The 25168-nt window shown below is 44.9% G+C and overlaps 1 protein-coding gene across 3 annotated transcripts in view; it reads right to left on the reverse strand.

Moving 5' to 3' along the window:
* UBR2 (ubiquitin protein ligase E3 component n-recognin 2) overlaps positions 1-25168 on the reverse strand; it is a 2523611-nt gene that overhangs the window by 1775249 nt on the left and 723194 nt on the right. For all 3 annotated transcript variants that reach the window (XM_069608499.1, XM_069608498.1, XM_069608497.1), the window contains one exon: positions 23128-23189. In XM_069608499.1, the coding sequence (XP_069464600.1) occupies positions 23128-23189 (62 nt within the window). The remainder of the gene's footprint in view (positions 1-23127; positions 23190-25168) is intronic.

The raw sequence follows: 25168 nt of genomic DNA on the forward strand, positions 1-25168 counted from the left end.
TTTGCGCGGGTACCAGGTGGGACTTGCCGTAGTTCACGGAGAATCCCAGGTCCGTGAGAAGTTGGACGGTCCTTGCCGTGTGCTCCACGGCGAGCTCCCTCGTCTTGGCTCGGATGAGCCAGTCGTCTAGGTAGGGGTAGACGTGGATCCCCTCGCGGCGCAGCTGCGCCGCCACCGGTGCAAGGCACTTGGTGAATACCCTGGGTGCCGACCGTAGTCCGAAGAGGAGGGCTTTGAACTGGTAGTGACGCCCTTGGACCACAAACCTGAGGAATTTTCGGTGCCCCTTTAGGATGGGAATATGGAAGTAGGCATCCTCCAAATCCAACGACGACAGGAAGTCTCCTTCCTCCAGCTGCCCCAGGACGTGCTGGAGGGTGACCATCCTGAACTTCTGCGCCTTGATGAACTTGTTCAGACGTCGCAGGTCTAGGATGGGGCGCCATCCTCCCGTCTTCTTCACGAGGAAGTATCTCGAGTAAACTTCGGAGCCCTGAAGCCTCTTTGGGACGAGTTCGATGGCGCCCTTCCTGAGCATCGCCTTTACCTCCAGGAGAAGCTGAGGGACGTGAAGCTCTTTCCTGGCCACGGGGGGGACGCGCGGGCACCTTCTTTGAAACGCGAGCGCGTGACCCCGGGCTAAGGCGTCCAGCACCCAACGGTCGGTGGAGATGGACTCCCACACGCTGACGAAGCTCGCCAGCCGGCCTCCCACCGGGGTGCTTCGGTGGGGGCCCGACCCCACGGCCGGTTCAATCCTGTTTCGACGAGGCTTTGCCGCCTTGGCGACGACGGCGGGGTCCGCCAGACTTGCCTCGTCCTCTGTAGGCCTCCTGAGACGACGAGCGGGCCGCTTGACGGTAGGTGGAGAAACCGCCGCCGGAACCTTTGGAGGCGCCCTTGCCTCCGCTGCTCCGAAAGGGCGTCCGTCGTTGCTGCAGAACCCCAAGGGCCCGGGCCGTCTCAGTGTCCGCTTTAATGGCCTGAAGGGAATCGTCCACTGTTTTCCCAAACAGGTTGTTCCCATCGAACGGCATGTCCAGGACTCTGGTCTATACGTCTTGACGGAAGTCCGTAGCCTTGAGCCATCCACGCCGCCTAAGGCACACGCCGTTGCCCAACTGGCGAAACCCAGTGTCGGCGATGTCCGTCGCAATAGTGATGGCGTGGTCCGACGCCACCTCACCTTCCTGTAGGATCTCCAGGGCATCCGCCCTCTTGTCGTCCGGTAGGAAGTCCAGCAGGGGAGCCAGTTTGTACCATAGCTCCCTGTCGTAGCGGGCCACGATAGCCAAGGCGTTGGCTGCTTTAATCGTCGTCGCTGCAGACGAGATGACCCTGCGTCCCATATCGTCTTTCTTTCCCTCGCCGTCCGGTGGGGAAGTCGATGTCGAGGCCGCACCCCCCCCGCTTTCTTCCTGGCCGCCGCGGAGACGACGGAGTCCGGGGTAGGCTGCGCTCGGAGGCACAGGGGGGCCGCGTCCGGGACCCGGTACTTCTTCTCGTACCGGTCCCTTCTAGCTGGCGTCGTGGAAGGGTTCTTGAGGAGGGCGAGGCCCTCATCCCAAATGTCGTCCAGTAGAGGCACCGCGAGGACCGTCTTCCTCTTGGCCTCGCGCCGTTGATAAAGGAATCCTTCCTTTTTCTTCTCCTCAGGGCAGAGTTGGAAAAGCTCGGATGCCCTGGCGATCATGGAGTGGAACGATCCAATCTCGTCGGGCGGAGAAGCCCTGGTGGGAGGTGACGACGGTAGATCCTCGTCGTATACCTCGTCGTCCGTACCCGTCGCTGCCGTGTCAGTCCCCGTATCATCCCCTCGGGTGGACGGGGAGGAGGGCTGGACGGGGCGCGACGGCTGAAAAGGAGGTGGAGGGTGAATCCTTCTTTTCTTGGGCGGGGGAGCTCCAGAAGGTCCCGGATCCCCCGACGGGAGAGGTTCCTCCGTCGGCAACGGTAGTCTCGTCCTTATCTCTGAACATAAGGACTGTATAGCCAACAAAATGGCCGCCGAGTTGTCTTGCGGCGCTGGCATAGGGGAATCCGACGGGCGATCAGGGGCCCCGTCGGCACCCTCGACGATGTCGTCGTCACCTGCGTCAGGATCCATCCGGACGGGCCGGTCTGCTTCCACGCCAAGGCCGTGGCTTAAGACCTCAATCAGCTCCTCCTCCGAGGTTGAGGCCGAATCTACGACGACGCCCTGCCCCCCCCTTTTTCTTCCCCGCCGGGGATTTCACGGGGGTCCTATCGATGGGCACAAAAGAGGACTCCCTCCGAGGTGGCAGGGAGACTCTGAGCCCCGAGGTCGCCACCACTGGTGTAGCCTCTACAGGCTGAGCCAGGGCCGCCGCGACAGTATCGATAGAGGGCTTGGCCGGATGGATTAAGGCCTTCACCACCTTAGGTGCGCTCACCGCCTTATCCTTGAGGGGGGGGGACACTGCCTCGCTCCCCCTCCGATGGGGCCTTCGAGCTCGACCGGGGCCTCTCCAGGAGCTTCGCCGGGTGCTCGCCCTTCCTCTTACCCGACCCAGAGCGTTGGCTCGTGGCTGAAGGTGCCGGGGAGGGTGCGCCCTGCCTGGCACCCGTAGAGCCCGACCGTTCGGCGCTCCCGGTGCCAGCGGACTCGCGGTGCTTGGCCTTGTGTTGGACCCCCGTCGCCGGGGCGTCCTCAAAGGTCTTAGAAGACCGCTCGGATTTCTTCCTCTTCTTCTCGCCTGACGGGCTCTTCCCTTCCAGCCAGTTGGCGAGACGTTGATGGCGGTCCTTCATGGTCCGCTCCGACATATTGCCGCAAAACGCACAGTCCTTCTCCACGTGCGTCTTGTCCTCATGTAAGCAGTAGAGACAAAAGGAGTGTTCGTCCTCCTTAAAGACGTTCTGCAGCTGGCATCCAGGGCAGATCCTGAACAGCTTTCCGGGCGTCGAGCTTCCCTTCTCCTGGGCCATGTCCGGGCCTGAGAAACTTCTGGAGTCCTCCAAAAGCGTAGCTCGACGAAATCTTCACCCTTGAGGGGCGCAGACGAATCCGACACGGGTCCCCGTTGATCGGATGGAGAGTCGGTGGAGCTTGAGGCTCTTTTGACCGAAAAAACGAAGTTTTTGAGAAAAAACGTGAAAAAATAGCACTAACGTTCGAGAGCAATAGCACGAGGATCCCAACACATGAACGTGCGGTAAAAATCTGAAGATGGCTGCCAGAGGCGGTGCTTAGGTAGAGGGCAGTCATTGGCTGTGGTCAGTATGACGCAGAGACCAGTGATTGGTTACTACTACGAAAGACAGATCAGAAACGAAACTGATACTGGTTTTTTCTTTACCGAGGATTCCCAGCCTGACGACGGGGAATATTCATGAGCATGTGAATCCATGCCAGACCCCATGCTGGAGAAGGATGTTTCCTTCTCGTGCAAGACGGAACATCCAAGGGACGAGTCACATGTTCAGATTTCAGTCACATCAATTATACATTTCTGCAACTTATGCAAATACTAAGCAGCACATAATGAACTGGTATAGTTCCTGCGACCAAAACAAACCTTGCATTGATCATTGTATGATTCATTTACTTTTGTATCAAATCTTTACTCTTGAAGATTGTATAACAATGTCGATATTTACTTTTCAGATTTATCAACAATGCCTGTCTGTTCGATTAGCGGTTGCCCTTCGAAGACCCATGCAAATCTGAAGGAACTACAATGCATGTATTCCCGAAAACTGTTGATCGAATAAGAGAATGGGTCAGACATTGCGGATATCCACTGGATGAGCTGGAAAGTAGAGTCCAAAACGTCTTAGAGGACAAGAGGGGTGATCGATACCGCATCTGCAGCCGGCACTTTTCCTTGGACATGTACACAACTTCTTGGGTAACAAAGAAGAATAAACGGCGAACGACACGGAAATTGCGCGAAAACGCTATTCCCACTCTATTCGTCCACATTCCGCCACCGGTGAGTCAAGTGTCCGGATTTAGCTTTAGGCCTTGCGGTAGTGTGTAGGTAGCCGAATGGATTAATTGATATTGTAGGTGTTCTATCCCTTGTAATAATTTCGATATTGATATGAGTGTATAGTTTTTTGAATAATGACATTTATCAATATATTCTTTTTCGATTTCATAACCCACAAATGCAATGTATATATATATATGGGGACAGGGAACTGTGCTGTATTGAGAATTTTTCAAGTATTCTGTCGGCTTACATGGCTATTTCTAATATTGGCATTTCATTATCAATCATTAATTGACCTTTACAACTTCTTGACTATCCCTTGAATCTGAAGCAAGAACATTCTACATCCTTGACGTGGTCGCAGTTATCAACCACTTCTAGCGCGTATCAGGTAATTTTACTAGGCTAATCCGCTACATACTTGTTTTATGCATGTCAAGTAATAGTTTTATTCTATCGTGTAATTATTTTACCAAATGTTTGGTTACTGCTTTCCAATTGAGATACACCTTAGTTATCGTCCACTGGTGTTTGTTTTCAGTTATAATTAGTGTTATCCATACTAATGCAAGTACTGTCTTTCAGGGAGATGCTGAAGCGTCCGCCACATCTACAACATTTCTAGATGTTTTTCAACATCAGGAGGTATGGATACTGACAGCTCCATCGAGCATCATCATCAGAGCTGGAATTCTTGTCGTTTGATTGTTCTACACAATGTTTCATTCGTGGTTAGCCGTTGATATGTACCTGTGCTGTCGACCCCAGGTGTGTGTTATGTTTTCACAATTGTAATCCTCACTAATGCAAGTACTATGTTTCAGGCAGTTGATGGAGCGTCAACCCCTGCACTTGATGCAGAGCCTGACATTCAAGTATACGAATCGGCGCAACAGCTTTCGGAAGTGCGCACTACATTTGCAACATCCATAGATATTCTTCAGCAGCACGAGGTATGGATAATGACAGCTCCATCATGCGTGATCATATAACGTGATTCCATTTGCTATACTTTCTTCCCTATTAACGCAAGTGCTGTGTTTCAGGGAGACGACGAAGCTTCCACCACAATCACAACATCTCATTTAGATGATGCAGATGTAAAGGAATCGTTGAAATAAGTCGATGAAATGTGATCATATTTGGATTTTCCTTGATTCTTTTGGACAATGCATCTTTCGCGGTTATCTCTTTATATGTACCTGTGCCGTCGACCCCAAGTGTGTGTTGTGTTTCCAATATTGAAAAGCATACTAATGCAAGTACTGTGTTTCAGGGAGATGCGGATGCCTCCTCTCCAATACAACCATTCATGGCAGTCCATACAGAGCCAGAGGTATGGATACTGACAGTTCCATCGAAATAGATCATCACTGGTCGAATACTTGTCGTTTGATAGTTGCACACAATGTTTAAATCGTATTTGGCTATTGAGATGTACCTGTGTGTTCGTCCTCACGTTTTTTATGCTAACAATATTTTGATACATAGTAATGAAAGTACTGTTTCAGGGAGACGAAGCCTCATTCCGTGCTGTCTATGCGGATACAGAAAATATAGTCGTTGCAGCGCAAGAGGAAGGGAGGACATGCGGAAACAAATCAGAGCTACAGCGTGCAGATGTTGAAGGTCGAGTCAAAAAAGTTGCAAAGAAAAAAAAACAAAAAAAGGTTAGTTACAAACAGTTCATAACTTTAAAAAAATGTTTGAGCTGGGGACTATTTTATGTTTTTTTTTCAGTCAATTCTACTACACTCCATCTTGTGTTTAAACTGAACATCCCTTTTCCAATCTCTCCTCCAGTTACCCGTGGGTGTCAGAACTATACACACACAGACAGTGAAGCGAATGAGAGATGTGGCTTGCCAGACCGTGTACACTATGGAGGAACTATTAATTGAGGCGAGGCGTGTTCAGGCTCGAGATGCTCATGTCCAATGGCCAGAATATGAATTGTGTTTGGAGACTACAGCAAAGTTGCATTAGACCATAGCTACAGTGCGACCGCACCACCACAAGAAGATGTTATTGAATGTATTGAAGATAGCTCTGAAGTAGTTGCAGATCAATTTACACAATCTACACCAGCCAAAAATTTGCCACCAAAAAACCTGTCGACATTGTTGTGTTCTCCCATCAATGTTGAAGTAATAGATGTTGAAATGACAGAGAATGAACCAGCCGCAGCATCCATAGACGCATCAGAACTTGATATCAGCAATATTACTTTCCAATGTGTTGAAATCTCCACAACGTCAAAGGCCGAAACAACATTGACGCAGGATGACAGTCTAATGAAAGAGACAGTTGTTTGATGGAAAATGGCACTTTGTCTTTTAACACCTCAAAAATATGGTCATGTAATCGCACTAATTCAGAACCAACTGGAGGGCTGTGATAAAAGACTTGACCTAAATTATCGTCATCACTTATACAAGTCAAGTAAGGAGAAGAGGGGGTAATGTCATGATTTCTACGAGGTCAGTGTAGGCACTCGCGTAAATGGAGCAAACATTTAAGCCAGTTAGGGAGAATGCTCAGAAATGTGCTAATTCCCTTCTACCTTAGAGACCTCTAGCTACTTTGCTGGACTTGATTTGAACACTGTTTCTTTTGTTTTTAGAGTCTGACAAACTCCACATGCATCATGTCTTTACATTGCGATACACAGCACCTTCAGTGCAGTGGCACAGGGAAGTTCTTTAGATTTACCAAAGATTTAAATACCTTCTCTTGGTTAAAATACTGTTTCCAAGAGCAGTAAAATAAAATGGACTTTACTTACCTTTGATAACTTTGTAGACCCAGCATACACTATCTTACATAGAGTGCTGGAGGTGTTACTTAGTATCCCCTTTGTCTACTTTCTCATGTAACATTTTAATGTTACCCTTTCTACAATTAATGGCTGGTGGCAGTGGTTTACTTTTTCCTACCATTGTGTGTTTTTACCGCAGGCTGGGTTTGCAGCTGCAGTATAACACCCATGGGTGCCCATTTTGTCAAAATGGCCCGGTCTTCTTTTTTCGCCATTTCTTGTTGTAAAAGTCCTTCTTGAGATTTACTCTGCGTGCCAAACCAGGTTTGGTCCCTTTGTTCGTTTCGTCTTTGGCGGGGTTGACTGGTGAAGCCCGCCTCTGGCTCCAGCGTGACTGGCAGGGCAGGAAGCGAGGGAGATGCCCGAAAGTCCCTGTGCTTAGTCTCCTTGGTAACAGGAATGAACCCAAAAGGTGATTGGCCAGCTGGCTGTCCTTTGAGAACAGCCACCCTGCTGTGTGAGTGACAGCTAGGATGCAAATGAATGGGAGAGACTTGCATAAATGGCAAGGTCTTTTGCAAATAAGGCAGAGTCGACCACTGGACGAAGGAATCCAAAGAAGAACTTGGAAGAGAAGCTTGCTGCAACTCCTGGACCGTTGGTTTGCCCGGTGAAGCCCGGCTGCAGTGCCGGAGCTCCGAACTCGCCTCAACTAGAGAAGCCCTGCAAAGGACGACTTCTCCCCTTGGGTTGGTGGGACCAATGGACCCCAAGACGAACTTGACTGGAAAGCATCTCTTTGCTGGCTGTACTTCCATTGCTGCTGCAGGAACAGAGTGCCAGGGGGCAGGCACACCAGAATCAAGTGCATCGTTTTTAAGCCAGACCCGAGCTCCAGGAAGATCCTCCGGACTCCATCAAAGCAGGGATAACCAAGCCTGAGCCACCTCAACAGAGTGCTGGGCCCCAGAAGCAAAGAAAGTCCACAAGGCATCCAAGAACTGCGGTGGGGCTATTTGCGAGAAGCTGAAACCGCGAAGTGCTGCTGATCGGAACTTTGACCATTGCTGCCGCCAACCTTCGAATCGTAGTGAAGGAGTCCTGAGACGTCCTCCCTCTTGTCCCCACGACTGAGGCCCAGGAACAACAGGATCTGCCATACTCCCAACAGGAACCTAAGCCAGCTGGACCCAATTTCTTCAGACCAAAGGTACTGTGAATCAAAGGGTACTCACCTCTTGTCTAGGTTGCTTGCTCTCAGTTGAGAATTCCAATTGCTGCCTTTTGCAGAGTTGCTTGCAGCTTTGCCCATCCCAAGCATCCCAGCTTGTGCTCCAACAGGGATTTCTTTTTCTACAAAACTCTATAACATTGTGCAAGACGTTTTACTTAACTGCAAGAAGTGGCTCAGATTCTCTAGACTTCGCTCAATTGACATTGGCTGTCCTGGCTCCCTGGAGACTCTTCCAACCTCTGACTTTGTGTTTTGATCTGTCCCTCCAAAAAGTCATACATTCTTTACTTGTATAGCTGGGAAAGAGATAATCTACATTGCATTGGGGGGGGGGTTCAAAAGTGCTCACCTGTTTGAGAAACTTGTTAACCATTGTTTCCTTCCTCACATCAAACTCAGTATTGCTCTAAATGTACCAGTGATATATCAATGTCCACAGTGTCCTAACTACTGATGTCACCTCAGGGTGTAGGAAGTGTCTGTGCATCATCCCCAAAGGGTATCTACTGATTTATCGAAACAGAGAGTGTATTATGAAGTATATTTAAGTGTTACATATTTGCTCCTGTCTAAAGGCGGGTTATTTTAAAACTGACTGTTAAATTACTAAATAATTGGTTAATCAATAAACTTTGAGTATAAGTGTTATTTGGATACTTGTCACTGTGCAACCCTACAGCTCACATTGACCCCTCTTGAGATAAGCCTGGCTGCTCAGTCACTCTACCAACTTGTGTAGTACAGACTTATACCAAAGTTCGGGTTACCTATTGCCAAGAGGACAAGGCTGGTGCAGTCTCCCAGAGGGTTACTGCATACAATCTTGCCTAACACCAGTGAATCCAGTAGGGAGCCCTATAAAGGTTTGGAAATCCAGTAATTACTGACAACAGCCTCTACTGGCAGTAATGCCCTCAATATCTAAGGCGATAATTCCTTGCCTTTGTGAGTAAGGTGCCCGATGTGGGCAAAAGATCTAAATCTGCCTTATGAGGTGGAGTCTTATGCTTTGTCATCCTCTTTTTTTTGTGCCGTAAAATAGGATGCAATTTTTGTCCTGATCTACTCTTAACAGCCATTTTGCTTGTGCCCACACCTGGCAAACCAGGCATCTCCGTACACACGGGGTTACCTGTGCTTAGCATATCTGTAAAATTGGGCATGTCTGCAAGATAAAAACGCTAAAGCGGTTTTACTCCGAAATGCATACATAGTCCTTTTTAGATGTCACTCAATGTCAAATGGTGAAAGCCAGGATGGGTGCACTACTGAAAGATATGTCGAATCACTCACCAAAGCCATAGGATCTGAGCTCTGCTCAACCGCAACCTAACTGCATCCAAACTGCGAACAACTACACTTGTGGCTTGTGCACTTTTGCGCAAGGAAGCAGTTTATGTACAACCACCTACGGCTCCAATCCTAAACTAGCAGAAAGCTCACCGTAGTGCAATTATTTTTTTGTGTATTTGGCTTATTACAAACCTTTCACAATCTACAGTTTAATTTTAAAATACACAGCAGACAAAGACATCCAAATCATGTACAAACAGTAATCAATTTACACTTTAACGCTGAATAAAAAATGAACATTAGAGTCTTGTCCAGCAAAGTTTTGATTGATTTTGCTTAGTTTACCAAATTTTTGGTAGTCCTAATTATTCTCGCCAGAGTGTTGTAACACTTTAAATAATTGTTCCAGGAATTTGGATGTTGCATAATTAATTCTTGGTGTTCTACAATCATATATCAGATTCCACCATTTTTCAGAGTCTAGGCCGCATAGATCTACGATGTTACACATATATTTCTTGGATCTCTCAGTTCTGTGCAAAATAATATCAGATGGCTTAGGGATTCTTCGTTTTGTTTACATAGTCTACATTTTGTACATATTGGTTCCTTACTATATCTTGCCATAGTTTTATTATATAGGACATTTAGTCTAAAGCGCAGCAATAGGTCTCTTTGTTTGCAGTTTGGAAATTTTCTCAGATATTCAGGTGTTATAGACATCACTCCAGAGTTTGTTTTTAGAAGTGTATGTGTCTTTGATGTGCCTCTTTTTATTTCAGTTTTGAACCAGTCTTCAGCCCATATCATTCCTTTGACCAAATTTGGATTTTCTGTTAGGTGCTTGCATCAAAGCCCAAATCTTCAAGCATCTGAGCGCACTCTTTTTTCCAGTTTCTGACTACCTTTTTTGTGAAATTGTTGTTTTCACGTAGCACTTCGAACTGTGGTGGTATAGTGCTAATCATTGGCTTTCGGTAAAGCATAAACTTATTGAATGTGATGTGCGCATATAAGGCTGTTAAGCCAAATTCATGACGGATCACAATCATTGGGGTGGCTTTTGGTATTGGTAGAACGGTTTTCCAAAATAGCCCTTCCAGTGCATTCCAAAAATCTTCTCCAATATTCATGCAAGTTTCTCCGCCATATGTTAATGTTGGTATTACTTTGAGCCTGTAGAATGTGATTACAAGTCGGAGAGAGAACTTGCCGTATCTTTTATTAATGTTCGCTTGCGCGGTTAGTTGTTTTGTTTTCATCTTTAGCATCTTTTTCCAACGCTCTTCGTTCCTTGTCCCGCTTAGTTGTACACCTAAGTATCTTATTTCACTACTTAGCTCTATTTGCTGGTTGTTCAAGTTCCATTTGGAGCTTTTGCTCCTCTTCCATCTTCTGTCGCCAAATAGCAAGAGTTCAGACTTTTCAGCATTTATTTCCAAGTCCTTATCAGAGACATATTTTTCAACCTGGGCCAAGGCTCTTTGTAAGCCAACATGAGTGTGATCTAGTATGATCAGGTCATCTGCATATAACAACCAACCAACTAGGCTACCATTTATTCTTGGTGGAAAAGATCTTTTGTTGTCAAGGGAATATTGCATGTCTTCAATATAAAAGCAGAAAAGAGTGGCTGCCAATGGACAGACTTGTTTCAGGCCTTTCGTTGTTTCAATTTCTTTCGATAGATTGCCACTTTGATCCAGTTTAATTCTTATTGATGTATTGGAGTGTAATTCTTTCATTGCTTTTAATAGGTTCAAGGGGCACCCTTTTGCCTCTAATTTTTCCCACAGATGTTTTCGATTTATACTATCGAATGCTTGACGCAAGTCAATACTGGCTATGTACAGTTTGTCTATTTGTGAAGGCTCTCTTTTTCATCAATGCTAAAAGTAAAACATTCAAGCTACAACTTACTTGTTCGAGGAAGCCGGATTGGCGTTTGTCATAAGCATTTGCATCTTTAATCCATTTTTTTAGACGTATTAATAGGAGCGAGGCAAAAATCTTTCCAACACAGTCCAGCAAAGCAATTGGTCGATAGTTTTTCAGCTCCTTGCGAATCCCTTTTTTTGAAAATGGGGACAATAATAGCGGATTTCCATGATTAGGGGATTTTTTCGAGGTTGACAATCCTATTGAAGAGCATCTCACAGTATTTCAACCATTTTTCTGGGTCTGCTTTGAACACTGCATTAGATAAACCATCTGGGCCAGGGGCCTGTGAAGTGCTTGCCTTTTTGATCAGAATCTTTATGTCTTCGTTGTCAAACTTGATGTTCCATGCTGCACCAGCTTCGTCTTGTTTGTTGTCTATTAGAAGGGGTTGCCTTGGGTCATTGAACAATTTTGCAAAATGGTTGGCCCAAGTAGTTTCTGAGATGGGATTTACGAGACATGAAGCTGGTTGCTTCTCATTTAACATATCCCATACGTTTCTACTGTTTGTATTTTGCAATGCTTTCTGCATGCATTGAGCATTGTGTTGTAATAATGACGCTTTTTGTGACTTTTGCCAGTTTTTGTATTTTTGTTTTCTTTTTCGTATCAGTTCCTTGTTTTCTTAGTGGTTCTGAATTTTTAATGCATATAAATCTTTCCGCAATTGTTTTTTTGTGCCATTATATCTATGTCATATGCATGCATTTTCTTAAATTTCGGTTTTGTAAATGTACCAGTTTTTTCTTTAAAACTCTGTAGAGTCACATCATATACTACAAACATGTTTTCTTTAGTTTGCCATTCGTCCAGGTTTTGTAGTACAGTGTCTAGATCATTGCGTTTCAGGCTCAGGCGATTTTGGCCTTTCTAGTTTGACCTTTGTATCCCACACCAGTTTTTTCTTTGTCTTCCAGCGCGTGACCGATGCAATAATTGGATCATGATCGCTAATGCACGGCTGGAATTACACTAAAACTCAAAATCTTTGGTAGCAGGTTTTCTGAGACAAACATGTAGTCTAATATTTTGCTTGCCTTACCATTTGTCCAGGTATCAACAGGCGGGATATCCCCTTTCGTATTTACATTTAGTCTATGGAATCTCCTAACATCCATTTCTTCATTCCAGTTCTGTCCACGTTCAATTTTTTTTCCATTTCTGCCAACTGTGTGTGTGTGTTCCATTTTTCCTCAAAGCAGTTAGCATGGAGATCGTCGCAGATGATAATGTCCATATCCTGATAGAGCTCTCTTCTACAATCCAGACAATCCATGATTAAATCTATGAATTGTTCACTTTCTTTCTTCACAGGATTCCAATATACATTCAGTATTAGTAATGTCTGATGTAATATTAGTGTCTGACACTTTACACTTTTCTACACTGACAGTTTATGTTTACGGACTCAATCACCGTCATCCCCGATCCATTTTTGATCATGGTCATTAGGCCTGCATAGGGCCTACCAATCGGGCAGCCTTTGGCCGGATTGAGTAGCACATTGTACCCATCTACCAGAGGCGGAGTTCTTAACCATGATTCTTGTATACAAATTATTTCAAGGTTACTGATGTTTTGATTGAAGTCATTGAAGAGGTGATGGAAGCCTCTGGTGTTCCAGCTCCCTATTCTTCACAACTCTCCTTCTGTGCTCTGGGGCAGCTACATTTTTGGTTTCGTTACAAGGGAGCCGGCCAACCAATATTTGGGATCGTCCTTTGGTTTTTGAGTTGCAGCATTTTGCTGGTCTACGTTCTGAGTGCTTTTAATAGTTATTTTTATTTTATTTTATTTAGATGTTCCTTTTCATAGCTTGTTATTTGGGTTTCTCCGTTTCAGTTTTCTTGGGACTGCGGTGTAATATTTTCTGTGTTTGTCCTTTCGGTTGTTATTTTGACACAAGGCTTCATGTTTCCTTTTTGAACACCCTCTCCATTTTTTATGCTCCGAGTCTCTTCTCTTATTTCAAATTATGAGCGATCTCCGACATTCAGGTCTCTCATACTTTTTGTGCAGTTTTCACTTTTTTCACAGCTCCAATTCCTAGCACCAGGGCCCTCATCTGGTACTGATCTGCCAATCTTGAAGCCTAACAGTGAAGTTTTCAGTAGCCTCTATCATGATAGAGGCAACAATCACAGAGTTGGTGACAATTTAGACCAAATCGACTCGTGATTCGTTGGGAAAACTTATTCAGAATTTCCTCTGATTTTATGATCTTTAGTTGGGGGGGGATGTACTGTAAAATGTTCATAATAGCTGATCTGTTCAGTATTAAACCGTCTGAGGTTCTATACATTCGCTCCAGGACAACAACAGTTAGCTGGAGGTTTTTGCTTTGGTTTGCTCCATTTTTTGTTTGGTCTAGTTATTTTAGCTATTCTTTGTGGGTCATGAATAGTAGACATTTCGCTATCTGAGTCTTTTGGTCGAGAGTTGCTCGGCATTGAGTTTGGTGACTCACTCCTTAACAATACCAACATCCACTCCTTATTTGCTTCTGTGCATTTAGATATGCATTTTTCACGTTTCTCGCTTAGGGTTAGCAATTTTTCTGGATTCTCATTTTTATTTGTTGTGGGCTCTATGCATACCTCCTCAGATTTGTAAATGTTAAAAGTCTACATTCACTCTTTCTTGGTTTTCATTTTCCAACAAATTCTCAGTCTAATAGACAGAACATTCCAACAAGTCCTGGATACTAGCATCATATTCGCTGGAATCCTCAGAAGATAGCTGTTGCCGTGTGTTTGCCACTGGGGGCAAGTTAGATATTGCTCATGGATGTTTTTCACATGGTGGGGAGGCGAAACGCGCATTCCCTTGGAATTTTAAGGTTTCTTAAGAAGCCTCTAGAACCACAAATCTTTTTAAAATCTTGTTTCCTTAGATTTTTTGATTTGCATGTACTTTGTAAGCTTCTCTTTTGTATAAGGTCCAGCTTTTTTGCTTCCAATTTTTGTATAGCAGCTTGATCGAATATTGAGAATGGTCGATCTAAGGTCTTTGCAAGTTTTTCATGCACAATGTCAGACGCTTCACAAGCTGTTTTCTCTTCCGTGTCATTGTTTGGGATCTTCAGGATCTGGAGGTGTTATATCAGGTTTTACTAATGAGACTTGCCCGTGCATCAAAGTTAGTTTTACCTGGCTTTCAGCAATTTGGTTAGTATTCAGGTCACTGGCAAACTCTGCAACATTTGCTGGATTTCTCATTTCTGATGCGTCGGTATCTTAATTTTGACGATAGATTTGAGACAATTTTGTGGAAGCCTTCTAGTAAAAGACACTTATCTGATTTGGTATCCTGTAACAAATCGATCAGCGTTTTTAAAACTACTCCATCCATTTCTTTTTTTCTGCTTCTCTTTTCCTTGATTGCTTGCATAACTGATTCAATATAAATTATTTTGCTGTTCATTAAAGCAATCATGGTGGATTGGTCTTGCTGATCATCATTTAGGTTCTCGTATAATTTGAGAAAAGGTGCCATAGTTATGGCTACTGATGCTGTGATGGATTCCTGTGCCTCTTTCATCCATCTTGATTCATTTTCAGCTCCTTTCTGAGTGTAGGTCTTGTGTCTCTTTAAGGAGATTCCTCTGGTTCTTTTGCTCTCATTTATATTCGGATGAAGAAGAGGTATTGGAATTTGTTCTTGTAATAGTTTTATTTCAGAGGTACAATGATCGCCTATTTCCACAGGCAGTGTTGTTTTTTGCGATTCTAAGTCTACAAAGCTCTGGTGGAGGTCTTTAGGTGACAGTGCAAGTAGATCTTTGGAAATACAGGGCTCATGCTGTGCATTGCAGTTTGATGCTCCTTCAGGGAGCAATGTCATCCGTGATCACTTTGGGGCCCATTTACCATTAAATCTTTCTGCTCTGGTGTTTTTTGTTTTCAATTGTTGCGTTGTCCAAATTTTGCCAGGCGGCCGAGGCTTCCAGAACTACAGTCGAAGTGTTTATTTTTCCCAAGCTAGATTTTTCCTGGTGGGCTTCTTTCAATTCGGCTGTACGTATATTTTCTAATAGATCCTCGTCAGTGATCTCTCGAGTGAATTGCAATTCAGGTGACTTGCGTGAATCTAGGTACAATTCCTTGTGAATTCACGTGAGATGGTGACTGTACAGCGTTTGGTATTTTGACTGCAGCATTTGAAGCCAGTTTACCATTAAAGTGGCATCTCAGTGTTCCAATATCAGAACTAGAGTGGCATCTTTTTTTTGGTTGTCTTTTCAAAATATGTGAGTCAAAGTTCCCCATATCCTTGAGGCGTTTCCATGTCTGTGCGGTGGCGCTCATTTCTGATTGTCACTTTTAGAATTTAGCGCATTTTTGTTTTCACTTTCTTTTGTCTCCTTGGCTAATGCCTTTCTTTGTAGCATGGACAAGGACGAACGCGAAGCGCCTGGGTCCTCTGAGGGATCATTATCCAGGAGCGCGGCATTTTCCTATGGTGCAATCATAGGCGGTGGGAAACACCAGAGTCCGTGGGGGACACAGCAGCCAGAGGGCTCAACACGCCCCTCTTAATCGAGGAGTCGCCGATGCCCACACACCCATTCCAACCGCATAAACGCTGAGGCTCACAGCGCAAGGACAACCCATCCAAGCCCACTCCGCCGGGAGCGCGGCAACAGTCCCGAACTCTACGGAAACCAAGCAACCTAGACCCGCTAGCTCAACAACAAACAATGGCCCCGCGCTCCAGAGACGCTGCATGTGTCATCCAACCCACACGCGCCCGCAGTCGGACTGGACGGTGCACTCTGGGGCCGAGCTAAACGCAGTAAGGTCAGTTCTGAGCACCGTTTGGAGAGGCAAGGATACTGAGAATGGGCGAGGAGCAATTTATGGGAAGACTTTGGAGAGGTCGGCTACTGGCATTTAATCCACTGTTTGTGTTTGGGGGAGGATTAGAAAGGCACAGTTTATGGGCGAGATCAAGGGCACGTACCTGACTTTTAGTTTTTGAGTTCATCACTTTGGATTCCATTTGCTGGGCTTGCTCACACACTCGGCAAACACTCGGCGTCTAGGGGTGTTTTTTTAAAGTATGGTATTGAACACTGAAAACAGACTCCACAGCAAAAACAGACTCTTCCAGGCAGGTAAACAAAGGTGCTCCTTCTCCTTCCAAACACTCGGCAAACACTCCGTAGTGCACTTTCACGCAATTATTCTTGTTGACTTTGAAGGTTGGAGATGGTATCTCATTCGTATACTACATTCACTTGCTTTGGAGACAATGCACACCCTTTTTAAGGTTCTAGTAGGGGGAGAGCTGGGTACATTTTTCTAAAGAACAAGTAAAAGCATGTATAAGTATCACGTTTGCAAAATTGATTATGGAGGGAAATAAAGGTCATACAGCACACAGTCCAGCAACTGTTAATAACAAGTACACTCTCCGAGAGGGAAATAGGCAGTTTGGTTCCGAGCAATCAAAGTGTTAACAATTAAAACCTATGGAGGACCCAGCATTGCTAAAGCCAGTAGGATCAAGAAGATGAACCTTTGGGAAACCAGTACAGCCAAAGTCAAATGGACAGTTCCAGTTCTGATGAAGATCTTCAGATGAAAAGTTGCTTAAGCAGTCATTAGTTCTTGAAGAAAACACAGGGGCTAGAGGGGAGTGCAGGCTGCAATGCCTGCACAGAGGAGTTGAGGGGTCACTTATTTGAAGAAAACAGCACTTCCCAAACTAAGAAGTACTGAAAAAGACAAAAGGTAATTACACCCCTAAGAAGAAATTGCAGCTGGCTTCATTCTAGGTGCAACGTAGCAGACCGCCGATTCCTGCTCCTTGGTCGTGGTGACGAAAGAGGGGGGACTTTTGGCGGGTGTTAGGGAGACTTCTCAATTCTGTGCCAATTCCCTTCAACCTTAGAGACCCTCAGCTCTTTTGCTGGACTTAGGACTTTTTAATTCTAACCCTGGAGTGAGCGAGACCTTTTTCTCACTCTCTCATGTGTTTTTACCCGATTTGGATTTTGTGTTTCCACTGTTTTTGGAGTCTGACAAACTCCAAAGGCATCTACTGTTTGTATGGTGACACACAGAACCTTCAGTGCAGTGTCACAAAGACATCCTTTAGATGTCTGTTAAGTTCCCAAGAATAGTAAAGTGAAATTGACTTTACTTACCTTTTCTCTTATGTGGAGTGCTGGGGGGTTACTTAGTAGCCCCTTTTCCTACATTCTCATAACATTTTTATGTTACCCTTACTACTTCAAATGGCTGTTGGCAGTGGTTTAATGTTTCCTACCATTGTGCTTTTCTACCACAGGCTGAACCCTCAGCTGCAGTATAGCATTACCCCCATGGGTGACCATTTTGTCAAAATGGCCCGGTCTTCTTTTTTTGCCATTTTCTGTTTGTGACGTCTTTCTTGGGTTCTACTCTGTGCGTCGAAACAGATGCAAGCCATTTGTTTGTCTTACATTTGGCAGGCTTCAGCCCTGAAGCCCGCACCTGGCTTCAGCGTTTCTGGAAGGACAGGATGTGAGGGAGGGTCCCGGAACTCCCGTCCTTTTTCTCTAGGAATGCAACCAGTCCTGATTGGCTGGCTTCCTTCCAGGTCCTTCCAGGACAGCCACCATGCTGTGTGGTTGACAGCCTAGACTGTGCGTGAATGGGAGAAACCTGCTTTAAAGGTGAGGGTTTTGGGACTACAGGCAGAGTCGACCACCGGGAGAAAGACCAGACAAAGAAATGGTGAACAAAGCTTGCTGCATCCTTCTGGACTTTGAATTTCTTGGTGAAGCCCTGCTGCTGTGCTGAAACTCCTTTTTTCAATTCGACAGTGAAGCTGCTGAAGGGACGACTTCTCCCCTTGGGTTAGTGGCACCAACTAACCCTGAGACTAACTACACTGGAACATCTTCCCCGGCTGGCTGTACTTCTTCATTGCTGCAAGAACAGAGTGCCAGGGATCGAGTAATCTGTAGTCGAGTGAAACGTCTGAAATCCGGATAGAAGCTCCAGGAGATTAATAAGGACCCTCCAGAAGCAGGATGACGAGATCTCGAGTCCGCTCAACAGAGTGCAGGACCGAAGGAGTGAAGGAAGCCCAACCAGTATCCGAGATCCACAACATTGCTGTTTGCTAAGCGCTGAAACTGCGAAGTGCTGCTGAACCGGAAAGAGCCCGTAGCTGGCGACGACATCCCAAGTACCGCCACAGGAGCCTTCCAGACGTCCTCCCTCTTGTCTCCACGACTGAGGCTCAGGAACACGGGGTCTGCATCGCTGTAGCAAGACAGAATCCAGCTGGACCACTCTTCAAACCACAGGTACTGTTGCGGTTTAGTGTACTTACCTCATTATCTTTTAGCTGTGCATTTCTCAGTTGGGAATTGCAGTGGCTTACCTTTAGAGTTGATTCCAACTCTCTTCACAGGCTTAACAGCTTGTGACCCTACAAGTGATTTTCTATAAACTCTAACTCTCTTCAAGACTGTTTCTGATCTAAGAAGTGCCCAGCTCCATAGACTGTGTTCCAATTGGCTGTCCTGGTTCCCTGAAGACTCTTCTAGTCCATTGACTTTGATATTGTGTGTCCCTCATAGGTGGTAACTTGTTATAGACTTATTGCTGGGAAAGGCTTATCTAAATTTCATGGGAAGATTTAGTGGTCCTCACATTTACTGAGAAGCTGTTTAACCTTTTCCTTCATTAAACCTTTCCTTTCTGCAAAATCAGAATCTGCAAAGTATAACCAGTGTGATACATAAAGGCCATTACTGTCCTTATAATTGAAGTCACCTAAGGGTGTAGGAATTGTGTAAGAAGCATATCCAAAGATTAACCCTGTTAAAGAATGCTTACTTAAAAATGAATGTTAATTAAATAACTATTTATAACAGAAATCTTGAATGTAAGTGGTACTTGGCTACTTGTATTTATGGATTTCATTTTCACAGCTCTACAGCTCACATTTACCCCTCTTGAGATAGGCCTAGCTGCTCAGTCACGCTACCAACATGTGTAGTACAGACCTATACAAAAAGGTGGGTTACCTAATACCAAACAGATAAGTATTGTGTAGTCTCGCACAGTGACACTGCATCAATTCTTACCAAACAGCGGGCTTCCGCTGCAGCACTCGGGAGAAGGGGTCGGCAGCAATGGATTCAGCACACTTCAGTGGCCTTTTGTGGTTTTGGCACCTTTTTCTCAGCATCAAGAAGAAACAAATATCGCCAATTGGATTCTCTTCGTTTACTCGGTCCTGAACTCTGGCGAGGGGACTTTTGGTGAAGAATGTCTGCCTCTGTAGGTCCACACAGGTGCCTGCAAACTTTCAGCCGGATTCCATCTTCGAGAGACAGTGCACTCGATAATGGTTCGGGTATCCTGGCTATTTGTGTTCTGCGGCCTGGGAAAGTCCCCGGATCTCGGGGGGGATGGGATGGCCCAAAATGAAGCAAGTCTTGAGGCTAGTTGGTCCCATCAGCATAAGGGAGGACGTCGTTTTAGGGTCTTCCCTGTCAATTCGAAGACTGGTTCAGCACAGCTGCAGGGCTTCATCAGTGCTTCTGTGGTCCTGGAAGGTGCTGCTTGCGTCTCTGCTTATCTTCTGCTTCGGATTCCTTGCTCCAGTGGTCACCTCTGTAGTCCAAAAATCCTCGCCTTATCCTGGAGCCTATCTATTCACTCACCTGGGGGTAGGCTGTGCTTCAGGACAGCCATTCGCCCAGTTAGAACTGGTTTCAATCAGGCACATCCACAGACAAAGGACAGCAAAGTTTCAGGCTCCTACCTCACTTCCTACCTTCGCAGACACAAAAGTGCCTGGGCGGGCTTCAGGGCAGAAGCCTGCCAAAGGGGCAAAACTCACACTGAACTCAAATCTACTCTAAAGGATAGAAGAAAAGCCCAGAAGGAACTGAAATGAAAAATGGCAAAAAAAGAAAACAGGCCATTTTGGGAAAATGGTCATCCGTGGATGCTGTACTGCAGCTGAGAAATCAGCCTTCTAGTAACCTGCACAGCAGGTAGTAAAAAGAAGCCACTGCCAGCAGCCATTTAAGTTAGTCAGTGTAACAAAACAATACATGAGAAGTGGGAGAAGGATTTACAATGAAACCCCCCCCCAGCACTTCACATAAGGTGGTGTATGCTGAACCCACAAAGGGTAAGTAAGATACAAATTATCTTACTACTTTTGGGAACCCTAGTTCTCACAAGAGAATGCATTTAAACATTAAAGAGTCCAAGGGACTCCTCAGTGACATTCCACCGAGTGTGCTGTGTCACTAAGTAAAAAACAGATGCCTGTATGCACAGATGAAGTTGATCAAACTCCATAAAATCCCAGTCAGAGAAAAATAATGCGTGAGTGGCAAACAATTCTACTCACTCAGGAGTTTAAAATCAAAAAAGTTTACTGAAAAACAGCAAAAGTGAGGGGAGTGTCGGCTTAAAGGGAATTGGCAAAGAAACTGACAGACCTTCACCATTTGCTTTCATATCCAAGATTTATCTATGGCAGTGTTAGGAGAGTTTTCCTAAAGTACACTTGAGGTAAGACTTTATAAAACTATCCCTTACATAAAGTTCACAAACTCTTAGTATACGTCTGTAATACCCAAAGGATCTTGGAAGAATGGCTGAGCAGCCAGGCTCATCATAGGGGGAAGATGTGAGCTGTAAGTAAGTACACTGAACCCGGTAAATACAATAGTCCAAAGAAACATACTTTAAATGTTAGATTAAAAATATACATTATTATTTACACAAGGGCAATAAATACTTAATTTACTAACCAACACACATAGGAATTCTTAATACTTTTCCAAGTCCATTGTTTCAATAGTAGTTGCTTGCGGTAACAATTGTTACAGAGTTTGACACTAATGACAGTTCTACCGTATCATCGGTACCGCGCACTTGCGTAACTTCACAGATATACAGTAATTGTATTCAGTTAGCAAAACCACACAAGGTAAAGTCTTTTAGGAAGGAAAAAGGTTGGTTAATCATACAGCAGCAGAGCTTAATGTTCTAGAGAGACTTTTCAGGCTAACTAATGCTTTCAAAGTCCAAGCCCTAACTATATGAAAATGACAGTGTAGGAATGGAACCAAAGTCTAGAGAAGTAGCAGAACAGCAAAGGTTTTTCTCTGGATACTTTTAACCTCTAGGGTAAGTCACTTAGCAATATAGAACAAGGGGGACCTAGCAAAATGACTCCCTAAAGGGACACAAGCTGGCAAACGTGGGTCAGAGGTAGAGTGGACACCTCTTCAGTCACTCTGGAGCGACTTCTTGATTGAAGGTAAGTTATATCTTTCACCACACGGTACCTTAAGTTAGAAGAAATGCTCGTAGCTGGATTCTCCTCTGTGCAGCAGCGACATATCTGGTCTCCCGATTCCTCAGTCTGGTGACTAAAGGAAGGACTCTGAATGGGATGTCTCAGCAGTAGTCTCAAGAGGACATTTGGCACGGATTTCTTCAGTCTCCTTCGTCGGTCTGCGCTTTTGGTGCCTTTTTCCCAGCACCATCGAAGGACATTATTCGACTGGCCGACCTTCGCTACTGAAGTCCTGCACACTGGTGAGGGGACTTAGATGGGTGGGATCGTGCCTCTGCATGACCAACTGGAGCTCACCAAATGTCTGGACGGATTCGGCCTTGCAAAGACGTTGCACTGCAAATGGGTCAGTCTCCTGGTATTCGCAGTCTGCAGCTCCGTAAAGGCACAGCACCTCGGGAGATGGCTTAGTTCGTAGTTTGTCTCAGGGCTGGTTGGTCCAACCAGACAAAGGGAAGGAATCCTCTTCGGAACACCTCAATTACAAAGCGGGGTCAGGACAGCAGTGGTCACTTCACAGTGAAGGAAGGCTCTACAGGCATCTGTGGTCTTCAACTTCGGTTCTTCTGTTCCAGTGGTCGACTTGCCTTTCACCTCAGGAACCTCACCTTTTATTCAGTTTTCCCACACACTCCTTTGCAAACCTTCTCAGCATTTTACAGAAAGGGGCGGGTGGCTGTCCAATCAGGATATCCAGGCCCCCCCCCCCTGTGGGAACTGGTTCCATTCAGGCACTCCGGCAGGCAAAGGGGAGTGAATAACTCCCCATTTCCTGCCGGTCCTGACCCAATGGAGCCTAGGCATGGACACCCAAGGTTTCCCGCCAGAGGCAAAAACACAGACCTCCCCTAGGGTTAACCACGATAAATAAGACCATAGGTGACCCTTAATGTGCATAACCGAGGCTGTGAATACAGTCTGCGATACAAATTAGCACAATAGTTGATAGAACATGTCCACTGCCACCAGCCATAACTATAGGGTTGTCTATGTGACTAAAATGTCACAGGAGCAGAGGGGGATACTAGGTATCCCCTTAGCACTCCACATAAGGTTGTGTTTGCTAATCTCTCATAGGATAATTTAATGCAAAAACTGTAAATATTTAACTGGTGGCAGCAGGTTGGTTTTAGGCACATATAAAAGTAACCAAAAATCACAAATATAAAAGGTTAGGGAGCTATAAAAGTATCCCATTGCAACGCACTGCAAGGTGCTATGTGCAACCTAAAAGTACAAGAATTCAAAACAGAAACCAAGTTTTTTAGTAGTTACAGAATGAACGACTAGTCCGTTTCTCTATAACAAATTAGCAAAAGAGAAGTGAAGCTGATGTCAGGTCAAAACAATGCAAAAAGAATGGGGTTCCATGGAAAACATTGGGCGGAAAGTTGCAAAACGAAAGTCTTTCCTAACGACTGATTTTCTTTAAGATGATCATTAAAAAAATGATAGACAACTCAACAGATAAAATCCACACAGTGCAGCAGATGCAGGAAAGCAAGCATTTCTGTGATGTAAAAGATGCATAACACAACATGGCAGAATGCTAGAAAGATGCTAGTTTTCATTGTTAAATGCTTGACCAAGGGGAATCAATGACAAATTCAACTTACCAGGGGAAGCTGCTCCGGAAACTTATAAGCTACCTCACTTTTGCTCAGTAAAGCATGTAAACCTGCAAACACAAATTACAAATATTCAGGTCAGTAACTTCACTGCTCGTTCGTTGGGGAGTTCAATAGTCGGGAAATTATGCTATGGAAGTGTTTTTTTCAGAAGCATGCACTGGTGCAGGAGTATTGCACATACAGATTTCAATGCACCCTCAATTTTAAAACATTTATGGGAACTTTGTATTTAATTAAAAAAACAAAACTATGGAGAAAACAATAAGTGGTCTCTATTGTGAGAGAACATAAATGTAAGCCTACTTTCTATAGGAGGACCAGCAATTAAAACGCGGAGCTCAGGAAAAATCGAATTTATGACTAGTAGCTCATTTTATGATCTATTGTTCTTAATGCTCCTCGATATGAACTTGAACAGTATTAAACAAACACTACCATCGGTCGAGGCCGAGCATATACATTGATTACTGGTCCAGAAATACAAAGAGATGAAAGTCAGGATCAAAGACTAATAAGAGAGGCACGGTGTACAATCAGTATGCAAGACATGTGTAGGTGGTGTCATTCCTTAAGTCATTAAGAACAGAGGAACAGTAAATTAAAGAAAAAAAAATATTTGAGATACTGTACAAGCATAAAGACAAAAGCATTGAAATATGTGTTTTTTTGTAAAAAAATAAATGTAAGGCTTTATCCACATCACCTAGTTATAGTATTGTGAAAGGCATGGCACAAACCAGATTCATCCTATACATTGTAAACTGACTGCCAACTGCAGATACATTCACATGAATGTTTTAATATTGTGATGTACATTATAGAACACTACAGGGAACTATGGTCATATTTGAAACAGGATTTGCTCTTTTTTTATGGCGTAGCACAGGATTACCATCCTTCTCAGGAAGTCTTTGTGGCTCAAGAACATTTTGGTTGAATTATTCTTAATAACTAAAAGGGAGCACCTTCATGAGTCGCTCTAAAAAGGCCGTAACCAGAAGAATTGGCAAAGCCAGTTTGGCATTTAAATGTCATGTTCAGCCTAAAAATGCACTACTAAAATGCCTGTCATAGGGGCAACATATTGTAAGTTAGAACCCCCACGTGGCTTGTAATCAAACAGAAACTCACTCTGTAAATTGCGAGTCTTATCACAAAAGTAGTGCACTATTCTCAGGAAGACTACTGCCTTAAAATAACAATGTTTAATCTTTTTCATGAATAATTATTTACCCGAGTAGGCCTGGGGAAGAAACCAAACTCCTTACATCCCACTGACCTGCAAACTAAAGTTGCTTGTGTCTCACCATCTTGCCATTATTGTTTTAAAAATCTGTTTGTTCATATTGTCACAGAGCACTTTGAAGCAGCCCCAACGAAGCCGCACATTGCAGTATAATACAACGAGGTGCGAGGGAAAGAAGGGTAGCAACTAGGGAGGAAAAGAGGTGAGAGATGGGAGGCAAAGAGTCGTGCTTCTAGGGCGGAGTCTGCAGCTGTATGACGGAGAGGAAGGGTAGATCAGGGTAGAGGGAACAATCACCACTGAAACTTAGTTCTGGAAACTATCAAAAACCCAATGTGAGGGGGCGTGGCCAAGATGGCGGGCTGAGTGTACGTGGAACTGTGGAGCTCTGCCCGACCAGCGGAAAATACAGTGAACCTTTCATGAGGCACATCAACAGGTGGAGGAAAAAGTAGCAGAAAGCGAGGCGATACCATGGAGAGCGGGGGAGAAGCACAACGACCCTGATAGTGCGAAAACGAAGGTGATAGCTGTGACAGAGCCGTGGCGGCCGTATGAACAAAATGGTGGAAAGATCCATCCGGCCTCGGAGTATGGAGGCGAATCGTAATGACTGGTGATTGGAGTTGGAGAGGCTCCATGAACAAGACGGAGGGTCTATCCCGCTACAGTCAGGAGGAACACTGACCCCCGAGAGGTGCTGACGAGGGTGCGAAGAAGCCCAGCGAGGAAGGAGACTTGGAGAGGGGAGGTCACCCACGGCGAGCGCTGCCTGTCCCA

The sequence above is a fragment of the Ambystoma mexicanum genome, chromosome 4q, assembly GCF_040938575.1.
Source record: "Ambystoma mexicanum isolate Mex_15411 chromosome 4q, UKY_AmexF1_1, whole genome shotgun sequence".
In the NCBI taxonomy this organism is placed as follows: Eukaryota; Metazoa; Chordata; class Amphibia; order Caudata; family Ambystomatidae; genus Ambystoma; species Ambystoma mexicanum.